Source organism: Ciconia boyciana, chromosome 7, assembly GCF_034638445.1.
Source record: "Ciconia boyciana chromosome 7, ASM3463844v1, whole genome shotgun sequence".
In the NCBI taxonomy this organism is placed as follows: domain Eukaryota; kingdom Metazoa; phylum Chordata; class Aves; order Ciconiiformes; family Ciconiidae; genus Ciconia; species Ciconia boyciana.
In genome coordinates, this window is record NC_132940.1 from 15691729 (window position 1) to 15710082 (window position 18354).

Here is an 18354-nt window from a genome sequence, read left to right on the forward strand (position 1 = left end):
TACAGTATGAAGAGATGCCCAATACCTTTGCAGGGTACAGGTTTGAACATTAACATTTCCAATACTGATCTAGTCTCCTTTAACAGCACATATGTGAAGAAACTTAACAAGGTGATCCGCTCTGTTTCCAGCAGAGGTTTGGTGTTTTTTTTCTATGAGAGACTGCAGTATGGCCCAGAGGTAGGGATTTAAGTTACAACTGAAATTTTCTGGGCAGCTTTTATTGCACTCTGAAATTCAAGCAACCTTTTGCTCTAGGGAGTTTCTCTCTGCCCCACCCACAAGCCCAAGCAGTCAGTGATCCAGAGAAAAGGTTTATTAAGGTCTGAGGGGAAATAAGTTATTTGCGGAGGACAGCCACTCGCCGTCGTCTCCTTTTTCTGTTTACAAAGAAGTAACTTAATACCTCTTTTCCTGGTCCTACTTGTTTGGTTTGGGGTTTGTTGTTGTTGTGAGATGCCACTGACGGTCTCCGTATCGCTGATAGATGGATGGTCAGAAGGACGCGGTTGACGGCAGTGTCTATAGCCGGAGTGCTCTCTGGCTCCAGCTCATGTCTGGGTACCTTTTTCAGGATTAGCTTTTGTTATGCTGATGAATAGTCGGTTCAGAACTGCACGGTTCTTTTACTTGGGGCCACATAGAGTTTCTCAAATACATAGGTTGCATTAAAAATTGTGCGCTGTGAAGCTGTTAGTTTTTATTCGAAAGAAAAGAAGCAGAACCAAACCCTATTGCATCAGTTTTCAAACACTGCTTAATTTTTTCTTGCTTTTTTAGAAAAACATGTGTTACTGATAATCTGGTACGGGCTGGTTAGTTTATTTTGAATTCTTTTTGCAGCAGCACACTGAGTTAAATTCTGTGTCTGTAGGCTACAGCAATCTAGAGAGAATAATACATTGCACAAAGCACTTAAATTTGTCCTTAAAATATTTTGCATTTATTCTTAGTTGAATAGTTTCTGCTGGTTTTGGTATCACAAAAACATCAATATCCTTCCAGAAACTGTGGTTTCTTATTAAAATGCAATATAAAACATTATTTTAATATTATTAAATATAATTAATATATTAAAATACTAATATAAAATAAAGGAACTCTTACTTGATTTAAAAAAAAAAGTTTGCCATAAATTTTGCAGCTGTTTCCTAGAGAGATGTGGGGTACCGCAAGTGGTGCTTTGATTATTGTTTTTGTTTTTAACACAACCTTTCCCCTCCCAATTTAAAGAAAGCCCACAAGGAAGCAATGAGTTTAAGGATGATAAAGCATACGTATGTCACTATTCACTTGAAGGTGAAGGAAGATGTCTCAAAATCTGAGTGTGCAGTGATGTGTTATGGAAATAACGATAAAACTTGAGTCTCAGGAAGTCAAAATCTTCTGGACAGACTGGGAGCAATCAGAAGGCTGACTTAATTTCACTTTTAGCCATTATTGTTCCTCATCTATTCTCTTGGATTATTCTGATTGCTTACTGAAATTATGCTGATTAGTCTGTAGTGTCTGTGAAATAGTTTTATGATTTTTCCTTTGGGTGCTACAGGTAAAAAATTAATCCAAGCTCTTACCAAGCTTTTAGCTGAACTGTCTCCAGGGGTTTTTTTGGATATATCATGGTGGCAATTTTTTCTTCTTTGCTCAGCAGGAGCTCCTTTCCAATTGTAATTTCTGCTGAATGCAGTGCATCCTTTGTGGATTTTTAGATTATTTTTTTTTAGTTGCAAAACACTCCCAGCCCAGTGTGAAAGATCTAGGGATACAATATGACTGTCTCTTCATAACTGCTTCTGGGTTGTCCTGTAGCAGCTGGTGTATCACCATCTAAATTGAGGGCACATCTTTTACCTCCAGGCACATGGGTCTGTGCCAGGGAGAGCCACGCTCTGGCTGTCCTGCACTGAAGCACTCCGTTTGCTATTGCATGCTCTTTGTTGAAATATGCGTGGATAAAAGCGCCTGTGATTGAAGAGCACCTGTCTGTAGTTGGAAATTGGAAAAAGGGTTTGTTTTTATGTATAAATAAACATAAAATCAGTCGGCCTCAGATGTCAGTTCTCTTTCATTTCCCTGTGTGAGAAATCACAAGCATGCTTGTGTTGTGTGAGAGGGATGGCTACACTGAAGTGGCATCACTCCTCTTAAAGAGGAGCCAAGTAAAGAAGCCTACTTGGCTATTTAATAAACTATTCTGCCACAGTCACATTGCCTTCATTGAGAGCCAGAGAAATTGTTCCATAATGTTTTCTGTTAATTCCCATCTTTCACTCCTTGGGGAAAAAAGCGAGTGTCAGTCTTGTTGCTGTCTGTGTGCTCAGGGAACAAACTTGCCATTGATTAATATTAACATTGACTAATGTAAAAGGAGTTACACTTTCTACTTCTGAGAATGATCTGCAGTTCATAGAATTTCTTTGTCTGGCATTGTGTGCTCCTCATCCTTTCCAGTTCTCCTTGCCAAAAGGGTAAATGTATTTTTAAAGCCCTCAACACGCTCCAGTACTCGTAAGACTCATAAGTGGCCCTTGGATCCTGCCACTTAAATTTTTACATAGTCATTGTTAAATGTTTTTAAAGTAACGTTAATTTCAAAGATCTCAGGAATACACCCACGCAGTTCTGTCCATTGGTCTTGGAGAGACCAAGCCAATGTGACACCAGACTCAGCTCTTTGGGTCTATAACTGCTGCAATGTTCAGAGAGTCATTCTTTCAGAGTTGTTTCATATATCTGTAATATATAGAGCAAGCTTTGTAGTTAAAAATAATTTGTTTTTATATGGATGCTCATTTTTCTCTAGCTTCCCAAAGTCGAATAGTCGGGGCTGAAGCATGCTCTGGCTTCGTACAGTGAGATATGGAAGAGGAAGTATGTAGTTACTCTGTTGGCTGGTGAGAGAATGAAGTCATTAGTGAAAGGGAGCACTCTGCTGTCAAATCTTCTATCACAGCAACTGCACTCTATCACCATAATTATATTTTTCAAAAGCAAATGATAGCTTTAAGAATTCTTCTTTTGGTACATCGTTTACAGGAGCAGTTCAGTTCATATTTCTCAGTCGGAGACAAATCTCGTCAGAGGCTAAGGACAGGAGAGTCTCATCCATTATGTTTATTCCCTTTTCTCTGAAGGTGTTTATTGGGTAGAAATACAGCAAACTGTAGAGTCATATGAAGAGGCTTCCTCACCAAACAGAGTATTTTGTCAGCAAAGTTGCTGTTAGGGCTTCTCCTCTGAGGAGAGCAACCTGTGTGTAGCACGAAGGGAATGCCGGAACCATTGGCAAGAAGGAGACCTGCAGAGCCTCACTGTCGAGCGGAATTGGTCCATTGTTCTCAGACACTCCATGTTTCGAATCACTGAGAAATACGGCAGTACCCTAGATGTAATTTTTTTGTTGTTCTTTGAGGTAGAGAAATGTCGGTTGTGTCAGATTTGGGGAGTGGGAAAATCTTAGCCTTGTCATCTGCAAATCCAATTTCTCATATTCAGAGAAAACATTCTTTTTTTTTTTTATATTTTCCTTATGTCTTAGTGCAAGTACATCAATAACATTTGTACTTTCAACTTTAACATGTATCATTATTTGGTATTCTGTTTAATGATCACTGACCTTGAGAGATTACATCCAAAAACCTGCCAAATTCCCAGCTACAGTACAGGTGTACTGTCAGTTTTTATTAAAAATTTCTGTCTTCATGTCAAGTAAAATTTGGTATTCCAAATTATTGGTGTTCAGCTATTGATGGATTTTTTTTCTCCTTTTCTTCCAAATCCTCTGCTTCTCCAGGTATGAAGATGAATAATGCAGACCACTGGTTTCGATGATGCTGGGCTTTTATAACTGGATTCATTAAGGAATACAACGAAAATTCTTACAGGGATCAATAATGGTGTCTTCTGGCTGCAGAATGAAAAGTTTTTGGTTCCTGCTCATTATCAGCTTCCTGCAGTGTACTGAAGGTAAGCTTTAGTTTTATTTTTTTATTTGAGTTTGCAGATGAGATGAATGGTCTGTACAATTAATTTCTGTTAGATCACTTGAAGTTTTAGGATGTCAAACTGAAAGTATCTGTAGCATGTTCTAGGTTTAATTTATAAGATTCAAATTATTCTCATTTTTAATGAAAAAAGAAAATATATTTTTTGGTTTTGATACAGTGTGGTATGTTGAAACTGAAATGCAGCGTTCAGGCTGCATTAATCAGTATTAATATCCTTGATTGGTAGGCGCCGTATTTTTGGACTCTTCCTGTTTATTCTTCTTTTTTCTGTTCTCATTGTACAACCATTTAGAAACAATGTATAGATATGTTAAATGTGATATAAAATAACTAGCAGTGCAAATGAAATACCTGTTTTACTTTTCTAATTTGGCTACCTGAAAATAAAATGGCAAACACTTCATTAAGATTAAACTCAAAGTGCATACAGGAATAGCATCTACTTAAAAAAATTTTTGCTTTTTTTAAAAAAAGGGAAAAATACTTCATGCTATCAAATGTGGTGTTTAAAATAGCTCTTCAATTAAAGATATGAGGAATGAAAAAGCTTTTTTAAAAATATTGTATCATCTATTCTTTATCTGTTTTTCTTCATAAACTCTATTTTATCCAGTTAGTCTGTCTCCCCAGCTGTTCTTGTGGCCCTTTTAATTAGTAATAGAGAAACACAAATGAATGATCAGGAAAACATGATTTATGAATTTTTAATTACAAATATTTGTATAGAACTTGAGGCTATTTCTGGGTGTAATCATTTTGATTAACTAGATCGCAGGTGAAAAGACTGGTGTAGTAATAAAGCAGCACCTCCATGGCTTCTTACATTATTCAGTAATCAGTATATAATATATAGGCTTCTTTGGTGCATCTGTGGCGTGATCGCACCATCTTTTAAAGCAGATACATATCTTACCCTGTCAAAATTCTTTGAATTTTAAGGCTAAATTTTCAGAGATACTTCAGGAGAGCTGCTCTGCCTCCCCTTCTCTTCTTTCCCAAATCTATACAAACAAAAAGGATCTAATCCCCAAAACCAGCAAAACCCAAGATTAAAAATTTAAATATTGTATGCAGTCTTCCATGTTCACTGCGTAATTTCCTAAGCATTTATTCTAGACTAAGACTCAGATCTTGTGTGGTACTGACAGACAAGCTTTGCTAAAATAGGTTATTCATATGTATGTGTGAACGTACACATACATCAGGGAGTACATCCTAGGAGTCTTCGTGAAGGTTTCTGAACATGAGGAAGTCTCATTTCACTTAACTAGCTTTCACAGTCAGTTTCCCCTCCCTCCCCTCTTTCTTCTTAAATATTGCCAGGATATATTAGAAAACTGGCATTTCCCACGGCACACTGCAGATCTTGGATGGTTTCATCATTGATGGGATTTCTGATTTGGTAGCTGCTGTACTGACTGCTCTCTTGGTGTCTGTTGAGTCTGTGGACTTGGGTATAATCTCACTTTTATAGGAGAGTAAGTGCCAACAGCTGGAAGGTAAAGTGCTTTTCAGGCTCTTTCACAGGTAAGGAAGGTAAATGCATATTAGGAGAATGGAATTATAAATCTTACGACTGGCTGGTAATAACTTGTGTTAATTATAAATGCACTTACATTGCAAAAGTGGTTGCACTAGTTGAAACCAAAGGTGTAGGAAGTAGAGGCATCTATTTATGTTTTTTCTGAAGTTTTAAAATAGTAAGGATTTTATTTGTTACTGTAATTGTTTCAAATCCCTATATGTAGTACATTTTACAAATATTCACGAGCATACTTGCAGTTTAATGCTTTGTGGTGGTTGAAAACATTTGAAAACAGAAAGGTAAAGCAGACAAACAACTTTCTCTGGTTTGGTTACAGTAGCAAACAGCATGCTGCAAAGAGTGTTTTATCTGCTGAGTTTGGAAAGGACAAAGTCAACTGAGAACTTCTGCAGATTGAATTTTTGCCATTTGCAGAAAGCTAATTTTCATTGTCATCTGTAATATTTCAAGTTCATTTTGTTCTGTCCTTGTTTTTCTTGCTTTTACTAGCCAGTAGCAATCTTTTGATGCTTCAGTTGTGAATTTACTTTTTTAAAGTCTATACAAGAGCTGCTTTTTCAGCTAAAAGAAACAGGGAAGGAAATTGGGAGCAGATAACAGAATCATACAAAATTAATTGTAAATTCTTAAAATAAATGAAATATTGTGGCTCTGTATACTGGAAATGAATATTAATATAGAGTTGGCTTCCAGCCACAGAAGCAAAATGAATACCGCATTATTACACTTTCTCACAAGATTACATTGCCTTCTGCTTCAGTAATAAGAGATGCCAAGTGTAACGTGCTTTAGTAGCACTCCATGCCTGGAAGTATGAACATGAACAAAGGTTAAAATAAGAGCATCTAACTTTTGCTAGAAACAAGAAAATCTTTAATTCTCTTGCTTGGAACTTAGGGGTTTTTAAATCTTATGTGTATATGCATGTTGTTGCAGTTGGTGGGGGAGATTAAGCCTGGCTGAATGCCCTGCTGTTATATTTTAATGTTTCTATACAGTTAAACAGGGAGAGAGAGGGAAAAAAAGATCCTGGGTGTGGACAAGTGACTCATTTGTTCGTATAACGAAACATTTTCCAATCAAAATAAAGACTTCATTACTCTCACAGTGCCTTCACTTTAACTCACCAGGGAATTAGCAAGTAGGCACAGTTATATGAAGGCTGCAATTTTATTTCCGTGTCGCCTACCCAAATAGGAATCGTATCTTCAGTTAAGAAGGTCTTGGTTTTGCTTTGTTTTTCCTGGCTAGAGCAGTCCAGGTGGGGTTGCTTTTGAAGCAGTCCATTCCTTCGGGTAAAATGAACCTGGAACGGACGAGTGCTGGCAGCTGGAGGTAAAACCACACCAAGTTATTATACACTGCTGGTACATTGATCAACAACAGGTCAATATTGTAGTGTAGAGGCTTGAAAAACATTGTTATTACCATCAACAGCAAGCATTGCAGCCCTAAATAAGGAAAAGATGAGAGGCAGGAAAAAGGAATGAAAAGCTGAAGTCATGAGCTTGAATATTAATGTCATTTTGGAAGGTATTTTTCTGTCCCTTTTTCTAGCATATTCTACCATAGGTCTGTCTTTAAAACTACAATTTTATTACAAAAGACAGACTGAAAGAACTGCCTTGAAAAGTAGTTTGAATGGGAGTTACGCAGGTAGCTGTGTGAAGCCTGGCCTCGTACTGTGGCTGATTTCCTGGGGGAGATGGGAACTTCCACCGCGGCTGCGCTGGAGTCCGTGCCCGTCCCACGCAGTCCCAGCTCTCTGGTCTCACGGGAGGAGTGGGTTTGTGCTCCTGTCGGTCCCATGCAGTTGAGTCCCTCGCCCTTACTTACCTGTTTCCTACGAACTGCGGGAAAGGAATTACTTTTGACACCACTTCTATCTTTTTTCTTTTTTTTTTTTTCCCTTCCTAATTAGGTGAAATCATCCAACAAGTTAAAAATTATCTGAGAAAATACAGAAAGTCAGAGAGTGAGATCACACATGCCTTGTTTCCATAGCAAAGCACAGTAAAAAGCTTATTATACATATTATTGGTTTCTCTTCCAGCAAGTTAAGGCAGATACACTAATATGCATATGAAAAAAAGATGTCAGAGCTAAACATTCTGATTAAGATTGGTTTTTGGACTGTACAAGTTTTGGTATTTTAAGCTTTATCCTGCTTACAAAGTCCACCTTTTCGACTAGCTTTAGATGCCTTTTGTTTTTATTCTCTTCTGCTGCTTGAGAAGCACAAGTGCTTGGGAAGCACTGAAATAATTTTCTTTGCTTACATTTTATTTTCATGAGGTTTAATACAATTGCAATTCATTTTATTATGAATTATTATCTGTGCTTTGTCCAAAGGAAGAGGCATCATGCTTTCATTATCTATTTAATTCTGTTTTCCTAAACGGCATTGATATTTTTTTAAAAAATCCAGCCTGTCTTTGCCTCTGAATGTACATTTTAATTAACGTTACGCTGAGAAATATAAATTCCTGTAAATTCCACTTATGCCAGCCAAGGAGCTGAGTGTTTAATTGGAAGCAGTTTTAGGTGTGTATCCAACATTAGTGCATTTACTTAAAGAAAAGACATACGAAGTACAGATAACGTACATTGGGCCACTACAAAGGTAAGTGCTATTTTAGCGTGTTGCTTCAGATCTTCAGCCCCCTGTCAAGCCACTCAGAATTAGTCTAAGGCATATAGCACAGGTACTCAACAAACTGTAAAAGCACGTTAGTTTTCCTACACATTTACTAGGAAGTATTAGTAGGATTTTGCCCAGGATAAAAATTAAAAAAATCTTGTACCCTGGACTTCAGAAGAAATCAACTTCTGTTGATTAGCGGATTTAAGTTGTACAAGGGGTGAAACCCATTACAGAGTCACGCAAGAGCAAATAGGAGCACTAATTTAATTGCTAGGTGGGGGATTTATCACAGTGAGAGCTCTGTGAAGCACACAGTTAGTAGGCAACTACTTGGTTTAACGGAGGTTGCAAAGCATCCATAAGCATACGCAGCGTACTACGGCCAGCCAGTTATTGCCCGCCCTTTGGAGGGTCCCTCTAATAAGCCTTCCATTACTATCTTCATTTTTATCATATATACCTAATGTGTTTTATGATTCTTTAGCAAATGTGTTTTCTTATTTGGGTAATGCAGATTATGCAGAAGAAAATACCTGTGTGAAGGGAGCAGTTGGGTTTCTGCAGAAGGCAACTGCTGCACTGAGTCCTGTTTTCTTTGCTGGAAGAGCATGCCAATTTTCACTGGGATATTCTGGTGCATACTTATCTGGGACATCTCTTTTTCCTTTTCTGAGGGAGGTGTAGGCCCAAGATACCTTCTAAAAGGAAATTTATCTAAACAGTGAGACCAAACTTCGTCTTAAAGAAGAAAGTCTGTTAAACTTTTCAAGTGCATTTCCAGATAATAGAGACTGACAGACTGTCTGGAAAAGCCAGAGATTCTTTAACGTGCTGGCAGTGAATATCCTTTCATATATTCCCTGAGCAGTGAGGTCTGCAGGATCCTCTGCTGTAACATAACATTTTTGAAACCAAAGCAAAACCACCACTATTTTAAAATGTAGAGGAACCATGTAGAAGAATGCATGAAGAACCGTTTTAAATCCTGTACTAACATTTATATGAAAATTTGCTAGGAAATGTTAATGGAAAGGTCTTATAATTTAAGCAAAGAAAGAAGTATAAATGCGTTATTACTATGAGGTGAATAATAGTATTACTATTTTAATACACTGTCTTCTTCCTCAGTTACTTAAAAACATTCTCCTTTATGAAGGGGAGATTTTGCATCTTCTTGAGCTCTGTGTTCAGAAGAAGAAAAGAACCCTGTAACATGTAAACCTGTAGAAACGCAGTGTGTTGTGCTAAGGGCAGATGTTATATTTTCAGAGCCCTCTAAGCTATTACTTCAGTTTACCATCTTTTGTTGCTGTAACCTCGGTGGGCGAGGCGAGCCATGCAGCTGACCACTGCAGTGAGAGCGGATTGACTTAACCTTCAGCCAACCTGCACTGACACCATTGCCTAAGGGGCTTTTCTCTTATTAAATATAAATCTGGGTATATTTTAGATTAGTTTATTACAGTAAGGTACCTTTCCAAGAACACAATAGCAGAATTTGGACATATATGTCTTTTAAAAAATGAACAGGCTTCATTAGTACTCTGTTACTAAATATGGAAAAATATATCATTTATTTTTATTAACACTTGTATTTTAAAAGGTATTTAATTATTTTCATTTCTGTTTTATGTCAAATGGAAGAATACTGTTTGTCTTAGTAAGAAGGTTTTTTATATAGCTTTAACAACATTGTCTTTCTTTATATTGTACTTTTAGGTCATAGTGTAAAATGGAAGTATAAGTGCCTGAAGCATCTGATATCAGTGAATGCCTCAGCACTGGCTTTCTTACTACATTTAGTGTCCTTATGATCAGATTATAAAAATTATCATAAAGTATAGTGATTTTAGATTTAATATTCGTTGCCAAGTTCTACAAGCACATAATGGGTTTTATACTTAGAAGTAGATCCACTGATGTTCATGATCTACCTCTGTGAGTAAATGGTACAGAAAAGTAATACATTTGATGCTAATTGTGTATTGCATGGATGTCTTAATAGCAGCAAGTGTATGTAGGACAAAAGCACTACAGAAAACAGACTTAGGCAAACAGCTCCAATATATGTTTCATATATGTGCCTGCTTCTGTGTTTGTGGTGGCATTCCAGGTTGTGTTATGTGAGGAAGAGGAGAGAAAAACATTCACAGGGAGAAGTTCTTGGCTTGCTGTCCATCCATACTCTCGGCATAAATGCACTTAATAGTATAGAAGCTCCCAACATGCTGTTACGCGGTTGTATATATTTATACAGTAACTTTCATGGAAGAGACACTTAAAAATTGATTGGTCTTTTTACAGTGGTTAATTAGTATCATATTTACTCATCAACATTGGTTGGTTAGAAGAATATTTATAGTTGCTCCCTCTGATTTTTTTCTTTTTTGTTTATTGTATGACATTGTGTTTGGATAATATGGCTCTAAAGCAGCACTTCATTGTATTATATGCTGTCCAAGTATAAAATTAGAAGAAAGGAAGATAAGGAAATAAAACACACGCATATATAGTAAAGGTTCATGCATAATTTTGTTGTACTTTCAATTTTACATGGTACTTATATGCCTGTGTTGGTAAAACCACACTGCAGGTTTTTTATTTCTAATCACTTCAAATTTGATAAAATTTCATTCTGTCAAAGCTGGATCGGCTCCAGTTTTACTCATGTCTATAGATAGTACTAGTTTATCCATTGACGGTTTGTTTGGATTGACATTTCGAATGAGACCCATGAACGCTGGATATTTTGCCAATCATTGTTCACTTTTTTCCAGGAATACTAAATTTTTTACATTTTTAATACAGGATAAATTTTGTATGGGTAATGCTGTAAATGAGCCACACCTCAAATCCAAAGATACCGCATGATAAATTGACTATGCAGTTCTTTCTGATAGGTAGGAGCTGAAAAAAATCCTTTTGCTTGAAGGTGTCCCAAATTCCTGCCCTTCCAGAAAGAGTCTTGAACTACTCCACTGGCTTTCAAAACCCAATTGTGCTAAAGCTCTTTGTGTTTCTGTAATCTCTATATCCTGGCTTTCTTTTGAAGTGTAAAGAAGGAGCGTTGTATGATTGTTAGCTCAGTTGGTTCGTGGGTCCTTCTTTCAGTCAGGGAGACAATTCATCCATGTCCCCTGACTGACTTAATGTCCCCCCTGACTTAATGTCCCGGTGACATTAAGGCAACCCGTGTAAACATACACAAGTGTGTTGGCAGTGGTAGGGCAGATTCCCTGGTTGTTCCTCCTGAGCTTGGACCAGTCCAGGTGGTTGGGAATGTTCATTCTCTTTGTTTTGTCGATTTATACTAGTATAATAATCACTGATGTTTTCTCAGTGTATAAAATGTGTGTGTGGGAGACTAGTTGGGAAGCAAAATGAATTTTTTTTCATCTGTTGCCTGAGCAACACATACATGTGAGAAACCCAGGGGGACCACATAACTTTCAGTTGTTGGATACAGCACTCGGTAAGTTTTATGAGGGATCTTGACGATGGAAGGAGAGCTGGCTTTTGTGTTCTCCCTTGTCAGGGATTTTGATGTCTCTCTCAGGAGTTAGGTAGTTTTGTTCTGTTCCAGCAGAAAGTACAATTAATGCAAGGTGCTGTTTGAGCAATTTTCCTGTTAAATTTGAGTTTAGTAATTCATTTGGGAAACCTGAGAGGAAGTTGATGCTGAAACCGGATTCTCCTATCTGCTGCATTTTTAGTTGGAAAAGCAATGAGAAATGTTTGCTTTTTAAAGACTTCAGCGCTATTTCATATCACTTCTGTTTTAACCATCTTCCTAGCGAGCTTCAGTCGGATTTGCCTGTTCGCCACTGATCCTGTTTGACTATGGATGTGACTTGATCTGCCTTCCACAGTGTTTCACATTAATTTCTCCTATTTCTCCCCATTGAGCTGCCCCAGTTATTTTCTCTAACTTAGGATTGCGGATTGCCTTTAATATTTTGTCTTTTTTTTTTTAATTATAAAATGTTACCTTAAGAATAAAATTCCGATTTATTCTGCGCCATTGTTAACATTTACCATTGAAAGTCTGTTGGAAAAATGTGGATTTGTGGCTTAGAACTGATCATGCTTTTTAGTGGCTTAAGATAAATATGCTTTTAGTAAACAAAAATGAACAGTTTGCTGCTTATGCTTTTGCATCATTTAATTTGCAACAGATGAAGCTGGCATGCGTGAAGAGTGAAGCATGGAAAGTACTAGAGGGCAAACGGGTGGTTTGTGATGCGGATTATTACCCGTAAAGATGGATGGAGTCCACGAAACATCACTTCATGTATTAATGTACCAGCTGGAAAAAAATTAAATATATCAGCATAGCATATCATGCATAAACTGTTTGGTTTAGGCCTTCAATTCAAATTCTGCTCCCTAATAAAAAACTTTAAATCTTTTATATCTTTATACTAGTGTAGAGATATATATATATCTATCTTTTCATATATATAAAAAGCATGCTGTGCAAATACATTTTTAAAAATTCAGAATACAAAAGTCTGGAAGTCATCCATATGTAAACTGTCTTGAAGGATTTATAATATACAGTGTTTTGTTCTGCAGTGGAAACTAAGTGCCGACAGAAAAATGGTTGAGAAATGCATCTAACCACCAGTGGTTTTCTTTACCAGTTAACCTGTAATCTAGTAATATAACAATTATTTTGTTATATGTATTATATATAACAGTATAACAATTAATTTGCTGTATAAATTATTTTGAATTCCACTCTGTTAAATCAGCGGAGTCCTAACTCAGTCCTGACAACAACTCCAGTTGTAATATGTAACCTTACCTCTTGGATGCATTGTTTTCTAGCTCTTGGATTTGTTATGGACCCATCTTAACAGCATTTCTATTTTGCCTTCTTTTTACAAAAGGTTTTTTGAAGTATGAAGAGAGAATTTCTGAATATTTGCTATTAAAAGGTTGTCACTGTGGTAATGCCATTTGTAACAGACTTAATGATTCTAACTTTATTTACCTCAAAGCCTCGTCTATTTCCATTCTTTTTAATTCCTTTTTTTATTTGGCTGATTAAAAAAAAAAAAAAATTAAAAACAATCCAGTGACAGGAACGGGGAAAAACTTTACTACAGAAAATCTTTGGTCAAGGTACGAGTGATTGTGACCTGATCAAAACTCATTCTCTTGATCCTGTTTCCATTTGGAGTAAGGAATCAGATCGGGGCGGGGGGGCAGAAAAAAAAAGGTACATTTAAAAGCTTTCAGAGATGTTAAGCAACAATAAAACTCTGTAACCATTTAAATGACAGCAGCTGACTATTTGAATTAACTTTGTGTTTGGCTTAATTTGGGGTCCTAATTATTCCTAACTTACGTGAGTAGATTTCAATTATACAATACTGCAGGGATTTGTAGCTAAGGCAACTAAAGGAATCATTTTACATAAAGTAATTTTGTTCAACTGATTAGGCAGGTTAAAATGGAATGATAGAAAATGGGAACTCTTGTCTGATAAGGCCCAATGAATTGTTTCCAATGACACTATGAAGAAATAACATGAGGAAATATTATTATTGAAAATTTTGAGAATTTTTATGCAACATGTTTATGTCTTGATAATGTGGCGTTAGTTAACTGCTCACAAACAAGTGTTTCTTATGAGTATTAACAATAGATTTATCAATGAAAAGGCAATTCACATTTTTGTGGTATCTTAGTTTGGTCTTTTTGAGGTGACTTTTCCTAGAAGCTTGTTAACTAAAAATTTAATTCTTAAAAGGATTTTTTTAATATATATGTATTTATGCCAGTTAACCATTTAAGTAGGCAAAACATGCTATGTTTACTGCATGGTATTTCATGTTTTAGACATGAAAGCATATTTAGGCATACAACTCTCATCTCCAATATCCCATTTATCTAAAATTGCTGTTCCATGAAAATAATTCTCAGGTATGCTACATCCTTAAGATAACCTGAGGGAATTAGAGGTGAAGGAGGTATTGGAATAAAAGACTTTGGAATCAATTTCCATTTGTATTATGCACACAAATGCGTACCCTTCATTGAGAATTAATTTTTGAACAGATTACCTGCATAGTTTGATCTTAAAAACAGGTATTTTTGTATATATATATATATATATATATATATATTAACAGTGTGTACATATATTCTCAGCTAAAATTTCATTTTTATTCTTTGAGCATTTATAAAGTCATGTCTCCTAAATTAGATCTGCAGCATAGGTAGGTGTCTCCTTTTCATGATGGCAGACTAACATCCCTGGACTTAGAATGCTTATTTTTGTTTTTCTCTGGGTTTTTCACACTCACCTTTTTTGGTTTCCTCAATCAGAGTATTGAAGGTTACAAGAATGCTTATTCTGCTGACTCAGGAGTACAGGCAACACAGTAGCATATCTGCAACCTAAACTGATAAGTCTGTTTTTAGAGCTGTCAGATTTGCCCATGTCATTTGAATATACACCTAGACCTTATAGTCAGAGACTTCTAGAGAAGCACTGCAATTGTTTTCTGTGTATATCGTGTTTAGGAGATCAGAACCTGGAAGTAGCTCTAATGAGGTCAATGTAAGGCTTTGATGCTGTTTAAAGGGAGAAAAAAAACCACCTATGAAGCATATGGTTAATATGTGTAACAGTAATTTCTAAATTAGATCCCAAATAAATACTTAATTAAAAAAATAATAAATTTACACAATAATAGATCCACATGCATCTCTTCCCTCCCTCCTGACAGATTCCAATTTTCTGTGGAAAATACATATTTTTGATCATATGTCTGCTGTTAACATATTAACACTACACACTTCCAATTAGTACCACTGACAAGTTATTTAGGAAAGTCTCTGGAGCATGTGGAGATGTGCACAGCTTCTCTGTGTCAGATGTTTGCTTTCCAAAGTGAAAGTATTAAGATTTAATTATCAGAAGATGTTTACAGTAGGCAGTGTGCCTTTGGAAGACCGTCAAGGGCAAGGCTGCAGGTGCCCTCCATGCACCTGGGCAGGAGGACATCTGCGCCTGCCCCGGGAGCCGACGTCACGGAGGTCGGGCACGGCTGCGCTTCTGCGTACGTGCTGCATATCAGTGGGGTGAGCCAGGTAACGCTGAGCTACAATATTTTCATCTGATGGTGGTGGGGAGTGTTCAGTCCTGCTCTCTCACCCCATCAGCCTCCCTTGTGCTAGCTCTGGCATCCATGTGGTGGCCCCGTGATACGGGAAGCAGGACTGGCAGAAGACACTCTGGCTTTCTTTTAGGAAGATGTTTCCCCCAGTCACCTCCCTGAACCATGTCACCCTGGCATCAGGCATTGGACAAGTGGAAGAGGTGTAGGTCATGGTCAGAGTGCTCCATCCTTAGGTAGATGAAAAAATAGTGAGATCTGTGTGTCTGCTGGAGCTTGGGAAACCACTGTGCCAGATGAATGGGTATATTATTTCAAGGGGGAAAACAGGTCTAAAATGTGTCATTCTTTATTAGAATCTGGTCCCCGTTTGACTCTTGAGTTAACATGATCAATGCTACTTTGTGGGACTCTGTCATCCAAATTTAGAGTATCTAGAGCCTGAATCTCCTTGATTTAGTTATGAAGATGGCAAAGTGTATCCCAAATTGTCTGCAAGTGCTTAAAAGTGCAAATATGAAGACTGTCTCCGCGGCTTTATGAGGGTGTGGTTAGGTAGATGTCAGAGTTGCATCTGATCTTTGCCCTGAAGAGGGAAACAAGATTTTTCCAAAGGACTCATTTCACAGATAAGCTAGTACTTTCAAAGGTGCTTTAGGGATTTTAAGATTGCGTACACTTTTACAGGAACTGCAAATTGCCTAATTGTATCTTGGTCCTTCTAGTTGAGAGTTTTTTCTTTGACTGGTAGTCAGTATTTGAAGCTTCAGAGGAAGGTGCCAAAATACTAAAATGCACAAAGTAGCCTGCTTACAGTGGACATTTCTTAATTATCCATTGTCATTGAGTCCCACTAGATTTATCCCAACTCATTGCTTAATTAAATACTTTTTTAATATCCTAAGTTATATCTTCAGGTTTAGGAGTGCATTACTGTGGTCATGAATCTCCTTGTCTTTTGTAGACTTGACTTTTAAAATACATTATCATGGAGCAGGTTTCTCCATCTCTCTCTGCTCACCCCGTTTCCAGATCATTTAGGGAGTATACTGAGTAACACCGTTGCCTTGTAAACTTTGTCATCCTGTTTCTATCCCTCCATCCTCTCCATCATCCTTTTCTGATGATCTATGCCACCTTGCAAACCTCAGCTGTGCAGAGGAAATAATTCAGCTTCTCTGCATTGTCTTCCTTAGCCTCAGTTGGTCACCTAATGCAGCAAACCCGTCGCTTCTCACACAAAAGTAGGCTTCCTACTTTTGTTGTACTTAAAGAATTTCTGGTTATGAAATCATTGGAAAACGTTTTGGAAAAACACCTGTGAATTTAAGATGTGCACAGAACATAGGCATGGAAAAATATACCACAGACTCAGGAGACAAAACCAGTCATATTTTGCGAGTTTGGTTAACTTTATATAGTGATACAAGTCATAGTGCCAGATACTTTTCTTTAGTTTTTGCAGCACAGTTATAAATTTTTCTATATCTAATTGCAGCAAACTTTTCCTGCTCAGCAGATTTTTCTTCTTGCTGAGCAAGTAGTGTGTTTATATGAATGATACTTGGGTATATAAACTTGGTTTATGGATGTTTAAGGGCTTATAATTTTCCCTTTAAAGTCAAACTTAGTTTTTAATTTCTTTTAATGAAAAGATTTTATGGCCAACACATACCCCATGAGAATAGGAAGAAGTTACAGATGGTCCAGAGGAGAGGGTCTGCTTCATACATAAAAACTTCATGTCAGCATTTCAACAGAGCATTTTCTTAGGGTATCTCTGTTATCACTGACACTTTCACATTGACAAGCATATGGGATGTAGTGCTGAATGTGTAAATTGAAATGATCACATCTAGCATTTCCCTCTACCAGGTGCCAGCTTGCTGCTGCAGCTCTGCACTTAATGTTGGAGGAGTGCTAGGAATAGGTTCATTTGCTAATTGCCTCTTATCTCCAGTACATAGTCCTTGGGCAAACAGCTTACCCAGGTGTTTTTGAGAACACCTATCTGGACAGTGCAGGATTGCAGGTGGTCCTGTGGTGACAGTACAGTGTGCAGAACATGTAAGAAATCTCCATCCCTCTGTGTATGTGGTTTGGTGTTTTTTTTTTACATCTTCAGTGAAGAACAGGAGACAAATTTCAGAGGATTTTTCTGTCTTTAAAAAATTTGTCAGTGGGAAAAGCAGAAGACTGCTATTCCTTAGCCCAAGAAAAATGTGTGCATGTGTTTGTTACATTGGAGTTCTTTTGATAACAAACCTGATTGTCCTGTCTTGTGATTTCAGCAGAAAGGAAAGTACGTACCTGCCAGTAAGAGTTTTGCAAGGACCTGCAAGTTAAAATAAATAGAATGTGGGGGTTTAAGGAAGTGGTAGAGTCTAAATTGCCTTTCAGTACTCCTTTTCCAGCATCCAGTTTAACAGGATTATATAATTTTACTAATACTGCTTTGATCTGTCATTTATACAAAAAGGCAGGCTTTCCAAAGCATTTGCCTTACATGTTCTTTTTGGGCTAGATTTAATCACTTGCAGAACTGATAATATTTTCTCATTCTTTAAGAATTCATATTACAGTCTTATGCTTAATATAACTGTGGTTTGAGTACGGAATGGTAAAAGGAGCCTTTTAATTCATAATCCAGTAATTCAGACAGCTACATTATGCCTCCCTTTACCTGGTATTTATTAAAATTAATCCAAAGAAACTTCAGAAGTGTTGATGTCATCCAGTTCCCCTTTTAGGTTTCTTTAATGCTGTTTATAGAATAGATACATTCCTTACTATGAGTAAGTGCGGCATCTGTTTCTTTACAATTTCTCCTTGCATTTTTCCACACTTCTCGTAAGAGTTACAGTTTTCATTCTCAGGCATTCTATACAGTCCAAAATTCATGATGTTCACTTGAGCATCTCAGTTATATATGTATGCCCAAGACAATTTTATTAGTAGTTGCACCTTCACGCTTGTTTTATTTCTTGCCTCTAGTTTGCAAGTGAAGATTTACTAGCACTCAGGAGT

At 37.0% G+C, this 18354-nt stretch overlaps 1 protein-coding gene across 8 annotated transcripts in view; it reads left to right on the forward strand.

The window, feature by feature from the left end:
* The window catches only part of ADGRL2 (adhesion G protein-coupled receptor L2), a 163249-nt gene that overhangs the window by 28652 nt on the left and 116243 nt on the right, over positions 1–18354 (forward strand). For all 8 annotated transcript variants that reach the window (XM_072867125.1, XM_072867122.1, XM_072867123.1 and 5 more), the window contains exon 2: positions 3794–3966. In XM_072867125.1, the coding sequence (XP_072723226.1) occupies positions 3894–3966 (73 nt within the window). In that variant the 5' untranslated portion in view covers positions 3794–3893. The remainder of the gene's footprint in view (positions 1–3793; positions 3967–18354) is intronic.